This window comes from Panulirus ornatus, chromosome 2, assembly GCF_036320965.1.
Source record: "Panulirus ornatus isolate Po-2019 chromosome 2, ASM3632096v1, whole genome shotgun sequence".
Lineage (NCBI taxonomy): Eukaryota > Metazoa > Arthropoda > Malacostraca > Decapoda > Palinuridae > Panulirus > Panulirus ornatus.
The window spans coordinates 72,617,453-72,635,763 of record NC_092225.1 but is presented as its reverse complement, the minus strand read 5'-3'; the positions used below and the strand labels follow the sequence as shown (position 1 = coordinate 72,635,763).

The 18,311-nt window shown below is 44.1% G+C and overlaps 1 protein-coding gene across 1 annotated transcript in view; it reads left to right on the top strand.

Annotated features, from left to right (window-relative positions):
* Positions 1-15,616, top strand: part of SIFa (neuropeptide SIFamide) — a 74,697-nt gene extending 59,081 nt beyond the window's left edge. Inside the window, exons 2-4 of the mRNA XM_071677279.1 lie at positions 9,280-9,426; positions 13,543-13,641; positions 15,086-15,616. Of these exons, the coding sequence (XP_071533380.1) occupies positions 9,285-9,426; positions 13,543-13,631 (231 nt within the window). The 5' untranslated portion in view covers positions 9,280-9,284 and the 3' untranslated portion in view covers positions 13,632-13,641; positions 15,086-15,616. The remainder of the gene's footprint in view (positions 1-9,279; positions 9,427-13,542; positions 13,642-15,085) is intronic.
* Positions 15,617-18,311: the final 2,695 nt, after the last annotated feature.

The window sequence follows — 18,311 nt, the reverse complement described above, 5'->3', positions numbered from 1 at the left end:
AACCATCGGTGCCCCAAGAATTTTTTTGTCTCAATTTCTGTCGAAGTCGAATTATTTCAGAGCAGTTGATACAATGGCGTTTCAGGACAGGGCTAAACTGAGACCTGTTGAAGCTCGCTTCTCGTTGCCTCTTGATACAGTAGATCCGACAGCCTAATGTGGAGTCAGTGTTGCTTTTATATGTGGAACAACCTGGAACTAGAGGTGAGGAAGGGGACATTCTACTTGAAGTATTGATTCCTATATCAGATGTGTTGTGGACTCTGAAGAGGGAGTGACACTGGACGAGCGGTCCTCCTGTACACAACTCAACCTTCATGGACACCTTGTTGTGATGACGTCATGATCAATGAAGACAGAAAACTTGGTTCTTCAGCAACTGAATGACTGGGAACCAAGGCTCTGCATGAGTGCATGACTGGGAACCAAGGCTCTGCATGAGTGCATGACTGGGAACCAAGGCTCTGCATGAATGCATGACTGGGAACCAAGGCTCTGCATGAGTGCATGACTGGGAACCAAGGCTCTGCATGAGTGCATGACTGGGAACCAAGGCTCTGCATGAGAGCATGACTGGGAACCAAGGCTCTGCATGAGTGCATGACTGGGAACCAAGGCTCTGCATGAGTGCATGACTGGGAACCAAGGCCCTGCATGAGAGCATGACTGGGAACCAAGGCTCTGCATGAGAGCATGACTGGGAACCAAGGCTCTGCATGAGTGCATGACTGGAAACCAAGGCTCTGCATGAATGCATGACTGGGAACCAAGGCTCTGCATGAGTGCATGACTGGGAACCAAGGCCCTGCATGAGAGCATGACTGGGAACCAAGGCTCTGCATGAGAGCATGACTGGGAACCAAGGCTCTGCATGAGTGCATGACTGGAAACCAAGGCCCTGCATGAGTGCATGACTGGGAACCAAGGCTCTGCATGAGAGCATGACTGGGAACCAAGGCTCTGCATGAGTGCATGACTGGGAACCAAGGCTCTGCATGAGTGCATGACTGGGAACCAAGGCTCTGCATGAGTGCATGACTGGGAACCAAGGCCCTGCATGAGAGCATGACTGGGAACCAAGGCTCTGCATGAGTGCATGACTGGGAACCAAGGCTCTGCATGAGTGCATGACTGGGAACCAAGGCCCTGCATGAGAGCATGACTGGGAACCAAGGCTCTGCATGAGAGCATGACTGGGAACCAAGGCTCTGCATGAGTGCATGACTGGGAACCAAGGCCCTGCATGAGAGCATGACTGGGAACCAAGGCTCTGCATGAGAGCATGACTGGGAACCAAGGCTCTGGTTGAGAGCATGACTGGGAACCAAGGCTCTGCATGAGTGCATGACTGGGAACCAAGGCTCTGCATGAGTGCATGACTGGGAACCAAGGCTCTGCTTGAGTGCATGACTGGGAACCAAGGCTCTGCATCAGTGCATGACTGGGAACCAAGGCTCTGCATGAGTGCATGACTGGGAACCAAGGCTCTGCATGAGTGCATGACTGGGAACCAAGGCTCTGCATGAGTGCATGACTGGGAACCAAGGCTCTGCATGAGTGCATGACTGGGAACCAAGGCTCTGCATGAGTGCATGACTGGGAACCAAGGCTCTGCATGAGAGCATGACTGGGAACCAAGGCTCTGCATGAGTGCATGACTGGGAACCAAGGCTCTGCATGAGAGCATGACTGGGAACCAAGGCTCTGCATGAGTGCATGACTGGGAACCAAGGCTCTGGTTGAGAGCATGACTGGGAACCAAGGCTCTGCATGAGTGCATGACTGGGAACCAAGGCTCTGCATGACTGGGAACCAAGGCTCTGCATGACTGGGAACCAAGGCTCTGCATGACTGGGAACCAAGGCTCTGCATGACTGGGAACCAAGGCTCTGGTTGAGAGCATGACTGGGAACCAAGGCTCTGCATGAGTGCATGACTGGGAACCAAGGCTCTGCATGACTGGGAACCAAGGCTCTGCATGACTGGGAACCAAGGCTCTGCATGACTGGGAACCAAGGCTCTGCATGACTGGGAACCAAGGCTCTGCATGACTGGGAACCAAGGCTCTGGTTGAGAGCATGACTGGGAACCAAGGCTCTGCATGACTGGGAACCAAGGCTCTGGTTGAGAGCATGACTGGGAACCAAGGCTCTGCATGACTGGGAACCAAGGCTCTGGTTGAGAGCATGACTGGGAACCAAGGCTCTGCATGACTGGGAACCAAGGCTCTGGTTGAGAGCATGACTGGGAACCAAGGCTCTGCATGACTGGGAACCAAGGCTCTGGTTGAGTGCATGACTGGGAACCAAGGCTCTGCATGACTGGGAACCAAGGCTCTGGTTGAGAGCATGACTGGGAACCAAGGCTCTGCATGACTGGGAACCAAGGCTCTGGTTGAGTGCATGACTGGGAACCAAGGCTCTGGTTGAGAGCATGACTGGGAACCAAGGCTCTGGTTGAGTGCATGACTGGGAACCAAGGCTCTGGTTGAGAGCATGACTGGGAACCAAGGCTCTGGTTGAGTGCATGACTGGGAACCAAGGCTCTGGTTGAGAGCATGACTGGGAACCAAGGCTTTATACTGAAGCATGACAAGGAAGAAAGGCTTTGTATTAAGATCATATCCTCATGATAATGTTAGACATGAATGTTGTCCAGCAGCCTGCTGAATATGATTAACATCTACAATATCACGTTAGACATGTGAAAGGATATAATTGTGATATGATTTATTGGAAAGCTGTGGTTGGCGCTGTTTTAAAAGACTTTCTTCTCTGACTTTCATCAGCAATACTTGCCGTGTACGTACATCAGCTGTCCACACTTCAGGAGATGGTTAGTTTACACGTAGATAACTACTGGTCCATTATCTACACTACAGTAGCAATGCCTCATAACTTACGTTCCACATCACATGTGAAAGTTGGTTCTCAGTAGTGAAGTATAATCTCTCTACATGTAATGGTTAAAACCGGCGATGATTCGTGTGTAGGTCTCTAAGTTTAATTAATGCCATCAGTTCACTGTAAACTCCAGCAGACCAGATTATACTCACGTGAGAACAGCCTTTTCATTTCATGGTTCATGAACCTCTAAAGTAATGCCAGGCAGCGATAACCAGCTTCAGTCAAATCTTTACTGAGAGCGGTGAAGTGTTCTATGGCTTTTCCAACACGACTCATAACTCGAGAGTGTAACTCCTGAAGCAGGGCTCACAACTCATCTAGTTACTGTTCACAACTCACATCTCACAAGATGCTCGCGTACCCCGTCATGTGCTGTTGATGTCACAGTTTAACTTTGATGTCAGAGTTTAACTTCTCATGAGTGGAGATTGTTACACTTCCTCCACGAATGATTCTCTTATGTTTATAAGACCGTCAACATCTTGAAGAATCTTATTGTACGTATATGTACATAAGCTTTGGGATATATTTTGACATAACCTTCCATCGGGATACAATAGTCTTTGATGCTTAAGTGGGAGGCCCAGAAATGCGCTACAGATTCGAGTTGTGGTCTAACTAGACTTAGGTATACTGGCAATATCACATCCTTTTATACGTAAAGTTTCTGTTTATAAATCCTCAAGTCGCATTTGCTTTCTTGGCAGCTTCATTGCAGTGCTGGGAGAATATGAAGTTACTGGAGACAATGACCTTCTAGATCTCTCACACTAGGGGTGTCCTTTATCTTGTGGCCCATAAGTTCATAATCGAATTTTAAATGCATGTTCCATTTTCTATACCATTCGGTGATTTTACCTCTAACAATTGACTCCAGAAGTTTACATATGATTGATATGAGACTAATAGAACGGCAATTAACCAGGCCAATCACGGCTTCTCTTTTTGTGTATAGGAGTAACGTCTGGTAGTCTCCAGTCCTGTGAGACTATTCCATCCTGGAGAGATATTTTAACAATATAGGTTAACGGTCCGGTAAGTTCGTGTTGGACAAGTAATAACCCGTGATAGAAACTTTCACAAACTGGGCCTTTATTAGTGTTCAAATAATCTAACTGTCTTAGTGCTTCCCTGACTGTGACGGTAAATTTTTGTGTCGTGTGAGTGCTATTTAGGACTATCTCAAAATTCGTGTCGTTGTTTTCTAGCATAAACACAGAACTGAAAACCATGTTCAGAGTTGTTGCTCTGCTTTTATCATCCACAATGGGTTCCCCATCCTTGTTTACTAAGGGGTCCCATCCCATTCCGTATAGAACACTTCTTATTATCGATATATCTATCAAGTCTTTTAGGATCTCTATTACTCCCTCTTCCAGTACTCACTTCGTGTAATCTCTTGGCTCGTTGGTTGAGTCGTTGTACGTGTCTCCTAATTGTGTTATAGTGCCATGCAACATCTGGGTCATTGTTTCTTCCTTTTGTGGAGTTTATTATCCGCCATATAGCTTGGAGTACCGTCCAGGCTCGTTGTTGCTGGTTCATTTGTTTCTGCCGTGCATGGGAGTGAATGTGTGTTGTTGGTGCATAAACTGACGATTAAAACTAGCCCATAATTCTTCTGGGCATGAGCCAACAAGGGTCAGACTCTTTAATGCGTCGCGCAACCCATTAAAATCCTCTCTTTTAAAGTTAAGGGTAATAATGAGGGTTTTAGGGGAGTTGGTGTTGATATTTACGTCGAACCTGAAACTGATTCATTGTTGCTTCGTTTGCCTAAAGCCTTTGAATCTGAAACTGATTCAGTGTTGCTCCACATGCCTGAAGCCTTTGAATCTGAAACTGATTCAGTGTTGCTCCACATGCCTGAAGCCTTTGAATCTGAAACTGATTCAGTGTTGCTCCACATGCCTGAAGCCTTTGAATGGAGCGTGTTAGGGATAACGTTATTAATACATACGTATAGATTAGAACAGAATTATAGTCCACATCTTGCGACACATATTGAAATATCTTGATCATATAGTTTAGTTCTAAGTATAGCGTACCATATGTTACAGTCCTGAGATAACAAATTACTGCTCACTGTTCTTTCCCTAAGGCAAAGATCTACTTGATCCAAACTCAACCCAGCAGCCGCATTGAGCATGACGTGGTTGACAAGGTGCTACATTGAGCGTGACGTGGTTGACAAGGTGCTACACTGAGCATGACGTGGTTGACAAGGTGCTACATTGAGCATGACGTGGTTGACAAGGTGCTACATTGAGCGTGACGTGGTTGACAAGGTGCTACATTGAGCATGACGTGGTTGACAAGGTGCTACATTGAGCATGACGTGGTTGACAAGGTGCTACATTGAGCATGACGTGGTTGACAAGGTGCTACATTGAGCATGACGTGGTTGACAAGGTGCTACATTGAGCATGACGTGGTTGACAAGGTGCTACATTGAGCATGACGTGGTTGACAAGGTGCTACATTGAGCGTGACGTGGTTGACAAGGTGCTACATTGAGCATGACGTGGTTGACAAGGTGCTACATTGAGCATGACGTGGTTAGCGAGATACAACCTTGAGTATGACATGGTCGACCTAGAGCGACTTCCTAAAACCTCATTAACACATAGATTTTACAAAGGATAGTGTTAACAATGGTCCTCGCGTAGTGTTAACAAAGCTCCTCCTCCAGTGTTCAGTTTCTCGCATGGTGCATATTAGGGTTCTTCTATAGAGCTAAGGTTATCGTATAGTGCTATATAGCGCTAACTAGGGTTTAGTATAGCGCTAAGTTTGTCATAGTGCTAACTAAAGTTCTCATACAGTGCTAACTAAGGTTCTCATACAGTGCTAAGGTTCTCATACAGTGCTAACTAAGGTTCTCATACAGTGCTAACTAAAGTTCTCATACAGTGCTACGGTTCTCATACAGTGCTACGGTTCTCATACAGTGCTAACTAAGGTTCTCATACAGTGCTAAGGTTCTCATACAGTGCTAAGGTTCTCATACAGTGCTAACTAAGGTTCTCATACAGTGCTAAGGTTCTCATACAGTGCTAACTAAAGTTCTCATACAGTGCTAAGGTTCTCATACAGTGCTAACTAAAGTTCTCATACAGTACTAACCAAAATTCTCGCTCTGTGCTGTAACTTAAACCTCAACACATCCTTTCTTTCCTCGTATATTTTTCCCGCCATTGTGTTTGTCCAGAACCAAAAACCAAATAACAGGCAGCGCCTCACCGGTGAATGAAACGGACAAAATCCAGTTGTGTGTATGCAGGAAGGAGGGAGAGGATTGGACATGGCACCACAAAGAGGGCAATATACCAGCTGATGGAGGATTACCATCACAACGTATGTGGTACATTGTTCCCAACCCCGGAGTCTGGGGACCAGTGGTACACTGTCCCTGACGCCAGAGTATGGAGGTTGGAGGGGCATTGGTACACTGTCCCTGACCCCAGGGCTGTCACCATGGCCAGACTTAGGCAGGCAGAGGTACTGTATGGTCTGGAGGACGTCTTGGGTGGCTTGTGGTGGTGGTGCGTGAATGGTTTGTGGATGTGGTGGTGGTGGGTGTATGGCTGGTGGTTGTGGTGGTGGTGGGTGTATGGCTGGTGGTTGTGGTGGTGGTGGGTGTATGGTTGGTGGTTGTGGTGGTGGGTATGTGGTTGTGGTGGTGGCGTATGGCTAGTGGTTGTGGTGGTGTGTGTGTGGCTGGTGGTTGTGGTGGTGGCGCATGGCTGGTGGTTGTGGTGGTGGTGTATGGCTGGTGGTTGTGGTGGTGGTGTATGGTTGGTGGTTGTGGTGGTGGGTGTATGATTGGCAGTTGTGGTGGTGGGTGTATGGCTGGTGGTTGTGGTGGTGGTGTATGGTTGGTGGTTGTGGTGGTGGGTGTATGATTGGCAGTTGTGGTGGTGGGTGTATGGCTGGTGGTTGTGGTGGTGGGTGTATGATTGGCAGTTGTGGTGGTGGGTGTATGGTTGGTGTTTACGGTTGTGATGGAGGTGATGCCTCTAATTATGATGACTAAGATACGGCTGTTACTTTATGGTATTTTGGTTGTATGTATGATGAACAGTCTCCTGCTTGTGGTAGATCTTGTGGTGGTTATGGCGACGAGTGTGGGGAAGGGTACAACCACAGAGTATGGTTGTGTGTACTAGTTAAGGTGGGGTGGTTGTAACAGTCCGTTGAGCAGAATGTGACATGAATGTCGTGTGTGGTGGGAGGTAGGGGTGTGTAGTGGAGATGGTTACTGAACCATAGAGAAAATGGTATTAGTAATGGTAGCAAGTATGGTGTGGTTGTCATCACACATCATCATCAACACTAGCACTCTACGTGATGCAGGGAGAGGATGAGAAGGGAGGAGGAACACACAGTGAGGATAGTAAAGGGAGGTAGAAAGGGAGAGAGAAGTCGAAATTCAGCACCATTTGTTTGTTGTGCTCATGTGATCTGTTCCTCGCCTCCTGATTGGCTGCTGCTCATGGAATATGTACTGTGTTTCCTTATTGGCTGCTGCTCTTGTGGTCTGTACTCTGCTACATGATTGGCTGGTGCTCATGTGTTCTATACTCTGTTTCCTGATTAGTTGCTGCTCATGTACTCTACCTCCTGATTGGCTGCTGACCAGTAACCAATGCGTGTATTAAGTCAGTCAGCACCAGATACTGAACATCATGGTTTATTTCGCAGTCAATATGAACCTTCAATAAAACGATAGAAAAATGGGCTTCAAAAATAGAGGAAACAGGAGAGAGCCGGAGAATGATCAGAAATCATTTTGAAAAAGAGTGGAAAATCTAGTTTTTACAGCGAGTCGGGTCCCATCTGATGGAATGGGGTGTAGGAGGGGAGAGAGCCCCACAGTGGTGTAGGGAAAAGAAAGAGGCAACATAACGACCAGTCCATGGTTAGCGGCCACACAGTAATTACGTGACACAGTAGCTGCTATAACAAATATTGTGACGATAGGAAAGTCTTCCATGTTGCATATGTTTGCGACTTAATGGGGTGAAGGGGGAAAGAAAGTAAAGCGAAGCTAAGTTCACTGAACAGTTAACTAGTTCTCTGTGTGCTAGAAAATGTTTCTCGAGTATACGTTTTTGAGTTTTCTTCTGCGTTTCCTAAATCCTGGGAGACACCCACCCCCCCTCCGGTTATCAGGACAAGCATGGCAAAACACGTCATCATCAGAGTAACAAGATAAGACAACAAACGTAAGGTCGTTCAAGTTTTTCATCGTTGGCGGCAAACGCTTTGATCCTGCCAGTGAGCGAGGCGTTGAAAAATCGGAGATGAAATGACTCCAGACAAAAGAGTCGGAAAAAATACTGAATTGGAGGAGATTTCCGACGTTAAAGAAATACACAAAGTGGCAAAAGTATACAGCAAGATACATAGCTGTTGGGATGAGACCTGTCTCCTTAATTCTACAGCTCAGGTATTTTACCTTCACGTGTGATGAGGGAAACACGCATGAGGAAGGATTCTGGTGGAGGTGTAGCGGGTGGATGAGGAAGGTATGTTGGGTGTGTCGTGAGGGAGTAGCAAGAATGCATGGGTATGTTGCTAGTATGAGGAATACATCACGATGAATGAGGAGGACATGAAGATGTGTATGAGGAGGAAAGTATGAGGAGGTCATCACGTGTATGAGGAGGACCTCGCTGTGTAAGAACAGTATGAGGGTGTATCAGGAGGACCTCACCGTAGAAGACGGGGATGTCACGGTGCATGAGGATGACGTCATGGTGTATGAGTAGGACGCTACGTTGCATGAGGCATACATGAGGGTGTACTGAAAAAAAAAAAAGATATAGTGTCTTCAATAATCCATGTTCATGAGCTGTGAGGATGGTGTTCGCTCTGTATCCTTGTGGCATCATGTCATCTACTGTGTTTCTGTATTTGTAAGAACGTGATCACTTCAAGATAAAGAAGATATTTAATCTAACAAATCAATATCAACACAAGAGACGCTTATGTATTTGTCTTACTGGACCTCACCTCTGCAGCGTGGTAATATGCGTACGATCACTGTACTGTATCATGGATAGGGAGATTATAACATTAAACCTGAGATACTTAATGTGGCCAGACCACAGTTAGACCTTCCCTCCCCCACAACATTAACCGTTTTCTCCCTCCCTTTACCTTAACGGTTTCTACCCATCAGTAACCCAGCGGTCTCTACCCGCCATCAAGCCAAGCGTTCTCTAGTATCTCTACCCACCGCTAACCCAATGTTCTCTACTCACCAGTAACCCAGCGGTCTCTACCCACCAGTAACCCAGCGGTCTCTACCCACCAGTAACCCAGCGGTCTCTACCCACCAGTAACCCAGCGGTCTCTACCCCTGCAGGAATCATGTCGGTCTCGAGGCGAGTCGTGGTGGCGATGGCCGTGGTCCTGGTCCTGCTGGCTGCCCTCACGGATCCCGTCGCTGCCGGCTACCGGAAGCCTCCCTTCAACGGCTCCATCTTCGGCAAGCGTTCCGGACCCGACGCTCGTAAGTACCCGAGAGAGAGAGAGAGAGAGAGAGAGAGAGAGAGAGAGAGAGAGAGAGAGAGCAATCTTATCACATCTGCGTGTGTGTGTGTGTGTGTGTGACCAAGAGTTAGCCTACCAGCGACTGTCGTCAGTGATGGCTCATTCTGTGGTGTACCATGAAGACTGCCTCAACCTGGCTGCGTGTGCTCGGGTGAGCCATTACTAAGACCAGGTCGACCTGTGTGTGTGTGTGTGTGTGTGTGTGTGTGTGTGTGTGCGCGCCTGTAGGGTAGAGCGCTCTTTTAGAAGGATGTGTATATGGGACACAGTGTCATGATTTCCTTTATCCATCAGAAAAACAAATGAGTGATCATGTAGGTAGTATGTTCCTGAGTGCCATTGTCCAGGCGGAGGGATGGGATGTGCTCGTGTCAATACAGTTTTCCCTGTCATTGTTTGGTGATTCTAATTTGGAGAGCCAGGTTGGATGTGTTCAGGGTGAGTGTTCGTGTCGATGATTTACATACAGATTTTGATTTAGGAATGAAGTTACATGAAGGAATTTCTGTCGCTCGTTCGAGTTATTCTCTACCAGAGAGCTTGAGGCCTGGCATGGCAGTAAGTTTGATATGTGATAGTTTAGGTGTATTTTGTATTTTTTTTCGTGTGTGTGTGTGTGTGTGTGTGTGTGTGTGTGTGTGTGTGTGTGTGTTTTAATGACATTCTGATCTCATACGTTTTCGTCAAATAGCTTCTTGCTTTATTTTGAATCAATACTGATGTTTGTAGGATGTGTGGCTTGGGTGTGTGCTGGGGACGTCCAGTTCTCTCCCACCTGTTTGCGTGGCCTACCCCCAGGCCTCAGATTAAGGCTAAACACAACCTTCCCCCGTGTGTCCTTCACATGTCCCACTCTATATCCCTTTCCTCCCAGTCTGTCTCCCCCCATCTCCATTACTATCCTGTATACAGAGTAGGAATTGAGTATATCATTGGCATCTCCCCGTAGATAACTTCGTCACACACCATCAAGTATCGTGTTAGCTCTCCTTCCCATGTACTATCCTCCGGTAGATAACCTCGTCACAGACCATACCGTCTCAGTTTCATATCTGTTTCTTCGTCTTTAGCAAGGCTATATTGTCCTCTCTGCCGAAGCGCTCGTTTTCCATACCTTTCTATTCCTCCTTACATTTTCTTTATCATACTCCTCCTACCTCGTCCCTGTTTTCTTCATCATCGCTTGTCTTCGTCGTCCACACCGCTTCTCTTATGTTTCCCTTTCTTCTCATCAGCGACCCTTGTCAATGTCACCCCGTTCTCCCTCTGGGACAAAGTAACACAAACCCTCATACTGTAGATTGCCTCATTATTCTTCCTCGGTCCTTCTAAGGTCGTATGGCGTCACGAGATTGAAAACTCTGATATTGTTTTGTGCTGGTAGGTTCCCGACGGTGCCAGGGTGACGTACCCATCTGGATGCTACATCACTTCGCTGATGATCCAGTCTCTCGTCCTTGAATGGCTGAGATAGGAGCTACCTGGCCACTGATTGGCAGGAATAGAACCAGCTGGCCTCTCTGATTGGCTTGGTTAGTAGCGAACTAGCCGCTGCATTGGTCGCGCTTAGAGGTACCTGGTACCTTGCTGCTGATTGGATAAATGTTTTCATCAGACATTTGCTGGTCTTTGTATGAGCAAGTTGGTCGCTGGTGTGGTAGTGTGTTTTGACTGAGGCGTTGAGTGCCCAGCACGTGTGAATGACTCTGTGTCTGTTGTCTCTTTCTCCCTGGTGAACGCTGGGTCGCCCTGAACATATCGACGGGACTGAAATTATTCATTCTATTTGCGAACACAACTTGACCTATATGTTCTAGCATGTTTATCAAAGTTCCGACCAACTTGTAGACAGACTCATTTCTAACGTATGTGCAACAGATAGATAGATAGATAGACAAGTATGTAGGTAGATAGATAGAGTCCATAGGTAGCGAGTGTATCTAACAGTAACCCAGTTTTATGTAGGAGAAAATCATGAAGCTGCTGACAACAGCGCTGGACGTAACTACGACCTGTCAATATTACAAGACTGGACAAATACACCAATATCGGGAAAACGTTCATCGCTCACAAAACTAATGACGAAAAATCTCTCCTGATCAGTTGTAGGTCAAAGAAAAGTTCGATATTCACATCATCCCATGTGTAGAGTGATGGCACAAGTGCTGGTGATGCTGCTGGCTTGATACGAGGCGTGTGGTGCTGGCTCAGTGTAAGTGGGATCACTGCCACACCTCTGCCCAGTTCCCACACCAAGGTAACGCCTCCTCCCTCACTGGTCGTCTTTCCTCCACTCGTGAACGTTCCTCGTATGTCTCCTCGCAGCGCCAGTGAACTATGAGGGGGAAGAACAGATATTTGTGCCCCAAATTCATGGCGCAATCTATTGTGTAGTGCCCAGACTAAAGCCTTCTGGAGCGTACAGCCCACCTCCCTAGCCTACCAGCCCACCTTTGAAGCCCACCTCCCCAGAATACCTTACCAACCCACCCTCCATGGTTTATCTACAACGTTTGTTCACGCGTATCGATGGTATAGGAGCAGCCAGGGAGGTGTGTCCATCACGAAGCAACGTTCTGTTGGAGTGGCTGTATGGAGATGAGAGAGGGTAGGGAGGAAGAATGCCGTAGGGGAGGAGTATATGAGATAGAATAAAAAAAAAAAATGAAACTAGAAGAGAATATGTTCGACATGAAGAGGTATGAAGATGAGTTCATTGTAGAGTGGGTAGGAAGTAATGATAGTGATCTGTCACCATAAAACCAGTCAAGGGGGATTACAATAAGGCAGAGAGTTATGCCTGTGCTGGTGCAGTGTCGTCCCGAACACCCTGCTTGCCTCTGGGGTTCAATCTGATTTCCGAAGATAAACATGTAAGATCGACTCTTCTTGCGGAGTGAACGAGACAGTTTAATGTGGAACGGAAATATCTGGTGGCTTGGAGTCGTCCCACATACACACACAAACACACACACACACACACACACACACACAAGCAGACCTCAGTGAATAAACAGACAACACAGTGTTTGTTCTCTCGGCTTATATTCATGTTTAGTCAGACAAACAAAACTTGACTCTCACATTTTGCCTGAGTTGTTTGCTCTTGTCATCGTTAACTTGTGGCACTACATGTGCGACACAGTATCATCGTCTACCACTCTGATTACCTGTTCATTACAATTCATTTATGATTTCCTATTCTTACACTACGGAGAAAGAGTTCCACAATCGCGGGTGGGATGCCACCTCTTGAACTAATCACATTGACCAAGAGAATTTACCATTAGATACTCCAAGTGCACATTGCTCACCTCAGGAAACTTGAGAGTTAAGAATGACAAGTAATGTTAATTGACATGTCGTCGAGAGAGTGTGTGTTTGTGGACTGAGTTCCATCAATCGTTTGATCTGCTCTCGCTGAGAAACAAATCCCACGACAACAGATTAAACGACTTGGATCTATTTAGCTCAGAAATGAGACGACTAAGAGGGAATCCGATACAAATACTCAAAATGATCAGAAGTTTTGATGATCTTGATCTATCAAGTTACTTACGACTTGAGTCGTCGGATTTCACTAGCAGTGATGGATGGATACCAACTCGTGAACAAACGTTTTACCTCGAATGAGAAGTACTTTTTCTTCATGAGGAATGTTAACATATGGAATGATTTGCCAATTAGATTGGTTGAAAGCAGAACTTTAAGTACATTTAAGAACAGACTTGATAACTAATCTCTTTACCTTGTAACACTAATGCCTCAGGTTTCCGATGTCTTCCACCATCACAAATGGCCTCGAAAGGACCCATAGTTTGTTCCTGTTTGAATTCCTTTGTATGACGAGTATGCAAGACAAAGAAAAGACAGCGACCTGTTCTTGGCAGCCACTGTCGTGTTAGTTCACTACACCGCCAGTAACTCCTCCCAAGTTTCTCATCAACTTGACACAGATTTCCTTAACTTAATCGATCTCTACATGTTCCTAATGAATAAGAATGCGACAAACTGCACAAAGATCTCCCAATTCTATAGATTGCCCTGAACATTGACCTTTCGTTTTCTGTTACAGTGTATGAACCCGGAAAGGCCCTGGCGTCCGCCTGCCAGGTTGCTGTGGAGGCGTGTGCTGCCTGGTTCCCTGGACCTGACAAGAAATGAATCCCTTAAGGTAAGGAGCAGCTCTTGAGCAGTCCTACCCACCACCTTCTCTCATACTTCCTTCACCACCCTCCTCATTATCTAACATCATTTCATCAGTAGAACGCTATTTTTTTATGATAGTTTTAATGGACAAACGTAAGTAATATAAGTCGAGGTATTACGGTGTAGTACTGATGAGGTTTCGGGATTGAAACTGAATAATCATATGAAAATTGCTGCCTTTTTTCCCCCCCGAGACATGCATTTTACATGGGTGACTAACCCATTTTACTCCAGAAAATAGATGACCGTGATCACAAGTCTTTACTAAGATGTTATTCCCTGTGCCGTTCAACGTCACATCAGAACATTGTGTGTTTCTTCGTTTTTTTATCCCAATGTAATGATCTGTAGTTTTAAGGGAATTGAGTCCTCATAGTCAGGGAATAAAAGATGCTTTTATCATCCCTGATACCTGACGCTGCTATTTGAATCCCTCTAGATTATTGTGACCATTGCTTGGAACACTCCAGATTGTCACCACAACACTTGAGTACCACAGTACAGGTTGGGTATCTCTTATTGGATATGCGTGGGACCAGAAGTGTTTCGGATTTTGCATATTTTTCAGCTTTTAGAGTATATGGATATGCAGGTGATATCTTAGGGATGGGACCCAAGATAAACACAAAATCCATTTAGGTTTCATATACACTTATACACATAGGCTAAGGTAATCTATACCATATTGTCAATAATTTTGCGCATGAAACAAAGTTTGTGAAAAACATCAGAAAGCTAAGATGTCACAATTATTTTCTAACAAAAATTCAAACATAAGTACTTTACAGTATATATATATATATATATATATATATATATATATATATATATATATGAAATACCATTAATAGTTAAGAATATGTTTAAGCGTGGAATTTTCCACTTGTAACGTCATGTCGCCGCTCATAAAGTACCGAATTTTGGAGCATTTCTGATTTAGGATTTTCGGATTTTCGATGCCCAACCTGTACCACCATATGACTTATTAGTAGCTAAAAACTACAGAGTAGGAACTGTCCACCAATAACTCATGTCATGAATATTTTTTTGAGATTTACTACTTTTATATCTACGAAAACGATGAAGTAGAAATGAGTAACATCATCTTGCGTCTACTACTGTTCTTGGCAGATAAAAATAATTGGTTATCTTATCTTTTACATCATTTTATTCATGTCTTCATTGCTGGTTCTGTCCAATTTGGGGTCTGAAATGTTCCAAACCAATTTGGGGTCTGAAGTGTTCCAAACCATATGTCATTTATTACTGATAAATCTACATATTGTGGGTATGTTCATTCCAATTACTTCTCTCCACAGATAACTGTGATGGTTCTAAGTATCGGTATACGCCATGTTTACTTACTCAGCTTTTAAAGGAAATTCTCATATGGTTTGTTTTGTTTACAGATATACCATGGCGTGCGTAGGTGATGACGTCATGACCATTTCATCTCCGCTTCTCTGACGTAGTGATGACATAAGCAGCGGATGTGAACCAGTAGCGCCCACCACGCGGACCTTCTCTTCTGATCCACCATAATATCAGAAATAAGAAAAAAAAAAAATTCACATGTCTAAATACTGTCACTGGTTTATATTCGCAGGTCACATACGTCTCAGTTTTTTGTTGCAAATAATAAGCCAAATATGACTTAGTAAATGACGGCGTTATGCTCACTTCCGGGCATTGTTTAAATTTGGAGAGTTTAGGCCCTTTAGTGAGGATACTAATCATACTGTAGCAGAATTGCTTTCCTGACTAATGTGTATGAAAAATTATTTCTTGTACTTCCTTTAGCCATCATGTAAAATTAAGGTCAGAGTTCATCTTTTTGTTGTAAAGATTTATGACTAATTTTGTGACACTTAGATATACCGTAGACATATACGAAGGTTCATTCCAGCTTTAGAATAAGATAATAAATTAATGAGGAAGTATTCCAGTCTTGTATTATTTTGTCCCACTCTACCCTGTTCATAATGTCGATTTGAATAAGTCATCCTCTACCAGATTTTTTCATACTGTTATCCACTTCCCGTGATAGCGAGGTAGCGTTGAGAACAGAGGACTAAGCCTTTGGGGGAATATCCTCATTTGGCCCCCTTCCCTGTTCCTTCAAATGCTGGTAGGCCATTGTGCTGGCTATATATCCTCCACAGTACACCTCTATGTTCTTTTGCTTTTTAGCTCTTATACTGAACCACCTGTCTCTTTTCTAGCTTTTCCTCTTTATTCAGTGCCAAAGGTACCTAAGTTGTAGCCCCATCTTTATACACTTCACAGAACCATCTATAACAATGAGCTGCATTCTGGCGGAGAAACTTCATTTCCCAATTTATGTTCTCAAAGAAATAGTTCACTCTGCAATTTCCTCAATTGTTTTATCTCTTTGAGTTTGGTTTCCTTTCAGAAATTACTTTTAACTCCTTGCAAACCATAGTCAAACTCAAGAAACAGATGATCCCCTTTCCCAACTGGTGTATTATGTATCTGATAATTTCAACTTCCGTGGTACTATGTGCAAAGACAATTGATAACAATGGTAGTAAGTATTAACTGATTTAGTTTGCTCAGTGATATGCTCATATCAGAAATCTTCCTGCATACACTCGAAGAAATTTTATCTTTAAGATTCTCTACGTTCATTAAATTCTAAATTCTTCAAATTCGTTTCTTTATATCTATAAAATCCCTTGTCATTGGAACTATAGCATCTCTGAATAGTGCATTTCTTGCTGCTTCCTGTACAATCTTCATTGCACCCTCATTGCTGTTGCCAAATGTTTGTCATGGTTCACTGCTACTGTTTGGAGGATTATAAACCTCAGCACCACAATGTAAGTCTTTCCTCTAGTTACTCTTCCCATTATGTACTGTTTGTATGAATCATCCACTAGTATTTCTTAAAACTAAACCATGTCCCTGATGATGTGGGCCAATCCTCTACCCTTTTGTTTTCACTTTCCCTCTTTGCCATCATACTTCCCCCCGAGCTCATTATGGTTTGATCTTGTCTCATTCTTAAGTTTTGTCTCCACTACAAGAGTAATATCTAGTTTGATTTCTGTAAGTCAGTCCTTAACTTTCATGTCTTTTCCTCTTACTACCAGTCCATCTGCATTCACATACACTACTTTCATCTGATGCAAGCACCACATAATATATCTGGCCTCTCTACATTATTAGTAAGGCTGTTCTGTTCTCTAGGCTCTTTTAATGTCCCCATGTTTTGTCTTCCAAAAGTATTCTTTATCTCTCTGTTGTTCTTCCCTTGGTCCATCACCTATGACATACATCCCACTGGTTTCTTCCTTACAAGCAGTTTTTGTATGCCTGCTCATATACCTTCAGGTTACTCAACTCCATAATGAAAGTAATTGGTCATCTTTCACCTTGGCTACACCAACCAATTCTCTTTTATTTCAGCAGTTGCATTCAGCATGTAAATCAGCTCCTTTTTTTCTTTACATATTTTACTTTATTTAAATATGGCCTTCTTCCAGTGCAAAACCATCAATACCTTACTATACCTACCTCCTGCTTCAGTAAATCTCTGAGTTCAAGCACAGGCCACTTATTGGCTAATTTTTGCAGTTGTAATCATTCTACCTTCTTGTCTCAGGCCCTTTCTAGAATCTACTTTTTTGATAATATGTACTGATTCTGATTAATATACACCTTATTAATCCTTCCAACATAAGCATCATTTCCCTAACTGTTTTGTCATAACATATTTGTACTGTATAGGGAGGGAGTTTCACACTCGTAGGGCCTCATCTCTTGGATAATTAACTGCTATAATACAGCTTCTAAAATGTCTTTGTGTGTCTGCATTACCCATATCAAAAGTCATTTTGTTTAGTTCATCCACCACTCTTATACTGTAAAAGTACTTCTTTCAATCTTTTTTTAATGTTTTTTGCTTACTTTTCATATGTCGTCTTGTTGCCTTTCTTCATCTGTTTCTGGTGCTACATCACTATGTTAGCTTGAGACAACACACGCAACTGAGGCCCTAATCACACACACACACACACACACACACACACACATATAAATATATTTTTTTCATACATATTCGTTAAGAACAAAGGATTGAGCCTTAGAGGAAATATCCTAACTTGGCCCCCTTCTCTGTAAGAGAAAGCCGTGGTAATTAAAGGAATGTTTATGGGAGAGCTGAAGAGTATATGCTGAAATGGTTTGGACACATGGAAAGAATTACTTAAAGGGGATATATGTCAGAAGTAGAGGGAACAGGAGAAAGGTAGAAGGATGGAGTGAAAGATGCTTTGAGGGTATGGGGCCTGAACTTGCATAAGGGTGTCAGGCATGCATAGGATAGAGTAAATTGGAGCTATGGGGTATACGATGGATGATGTGTCATTAACGGGCTGAACCAGGACATATAAAGTGGTTGAGGAAAGCCACAGAAAGCAAGTAGTGGTTGTGTACATGTGGTTCCATGATAAAATCCTAACGTTGGATGACCATTTGAAGAGGAAAACAATGAGAAAAATGCAGGATGAAGGTGTGAAGGTGTGGTAAGCTGTGTTTTGTTAATAAACAGTGCACAACCAACACTTGAAGGGTATTAAAAACAGTGTTATGTTATAGACATGGCATTATTTC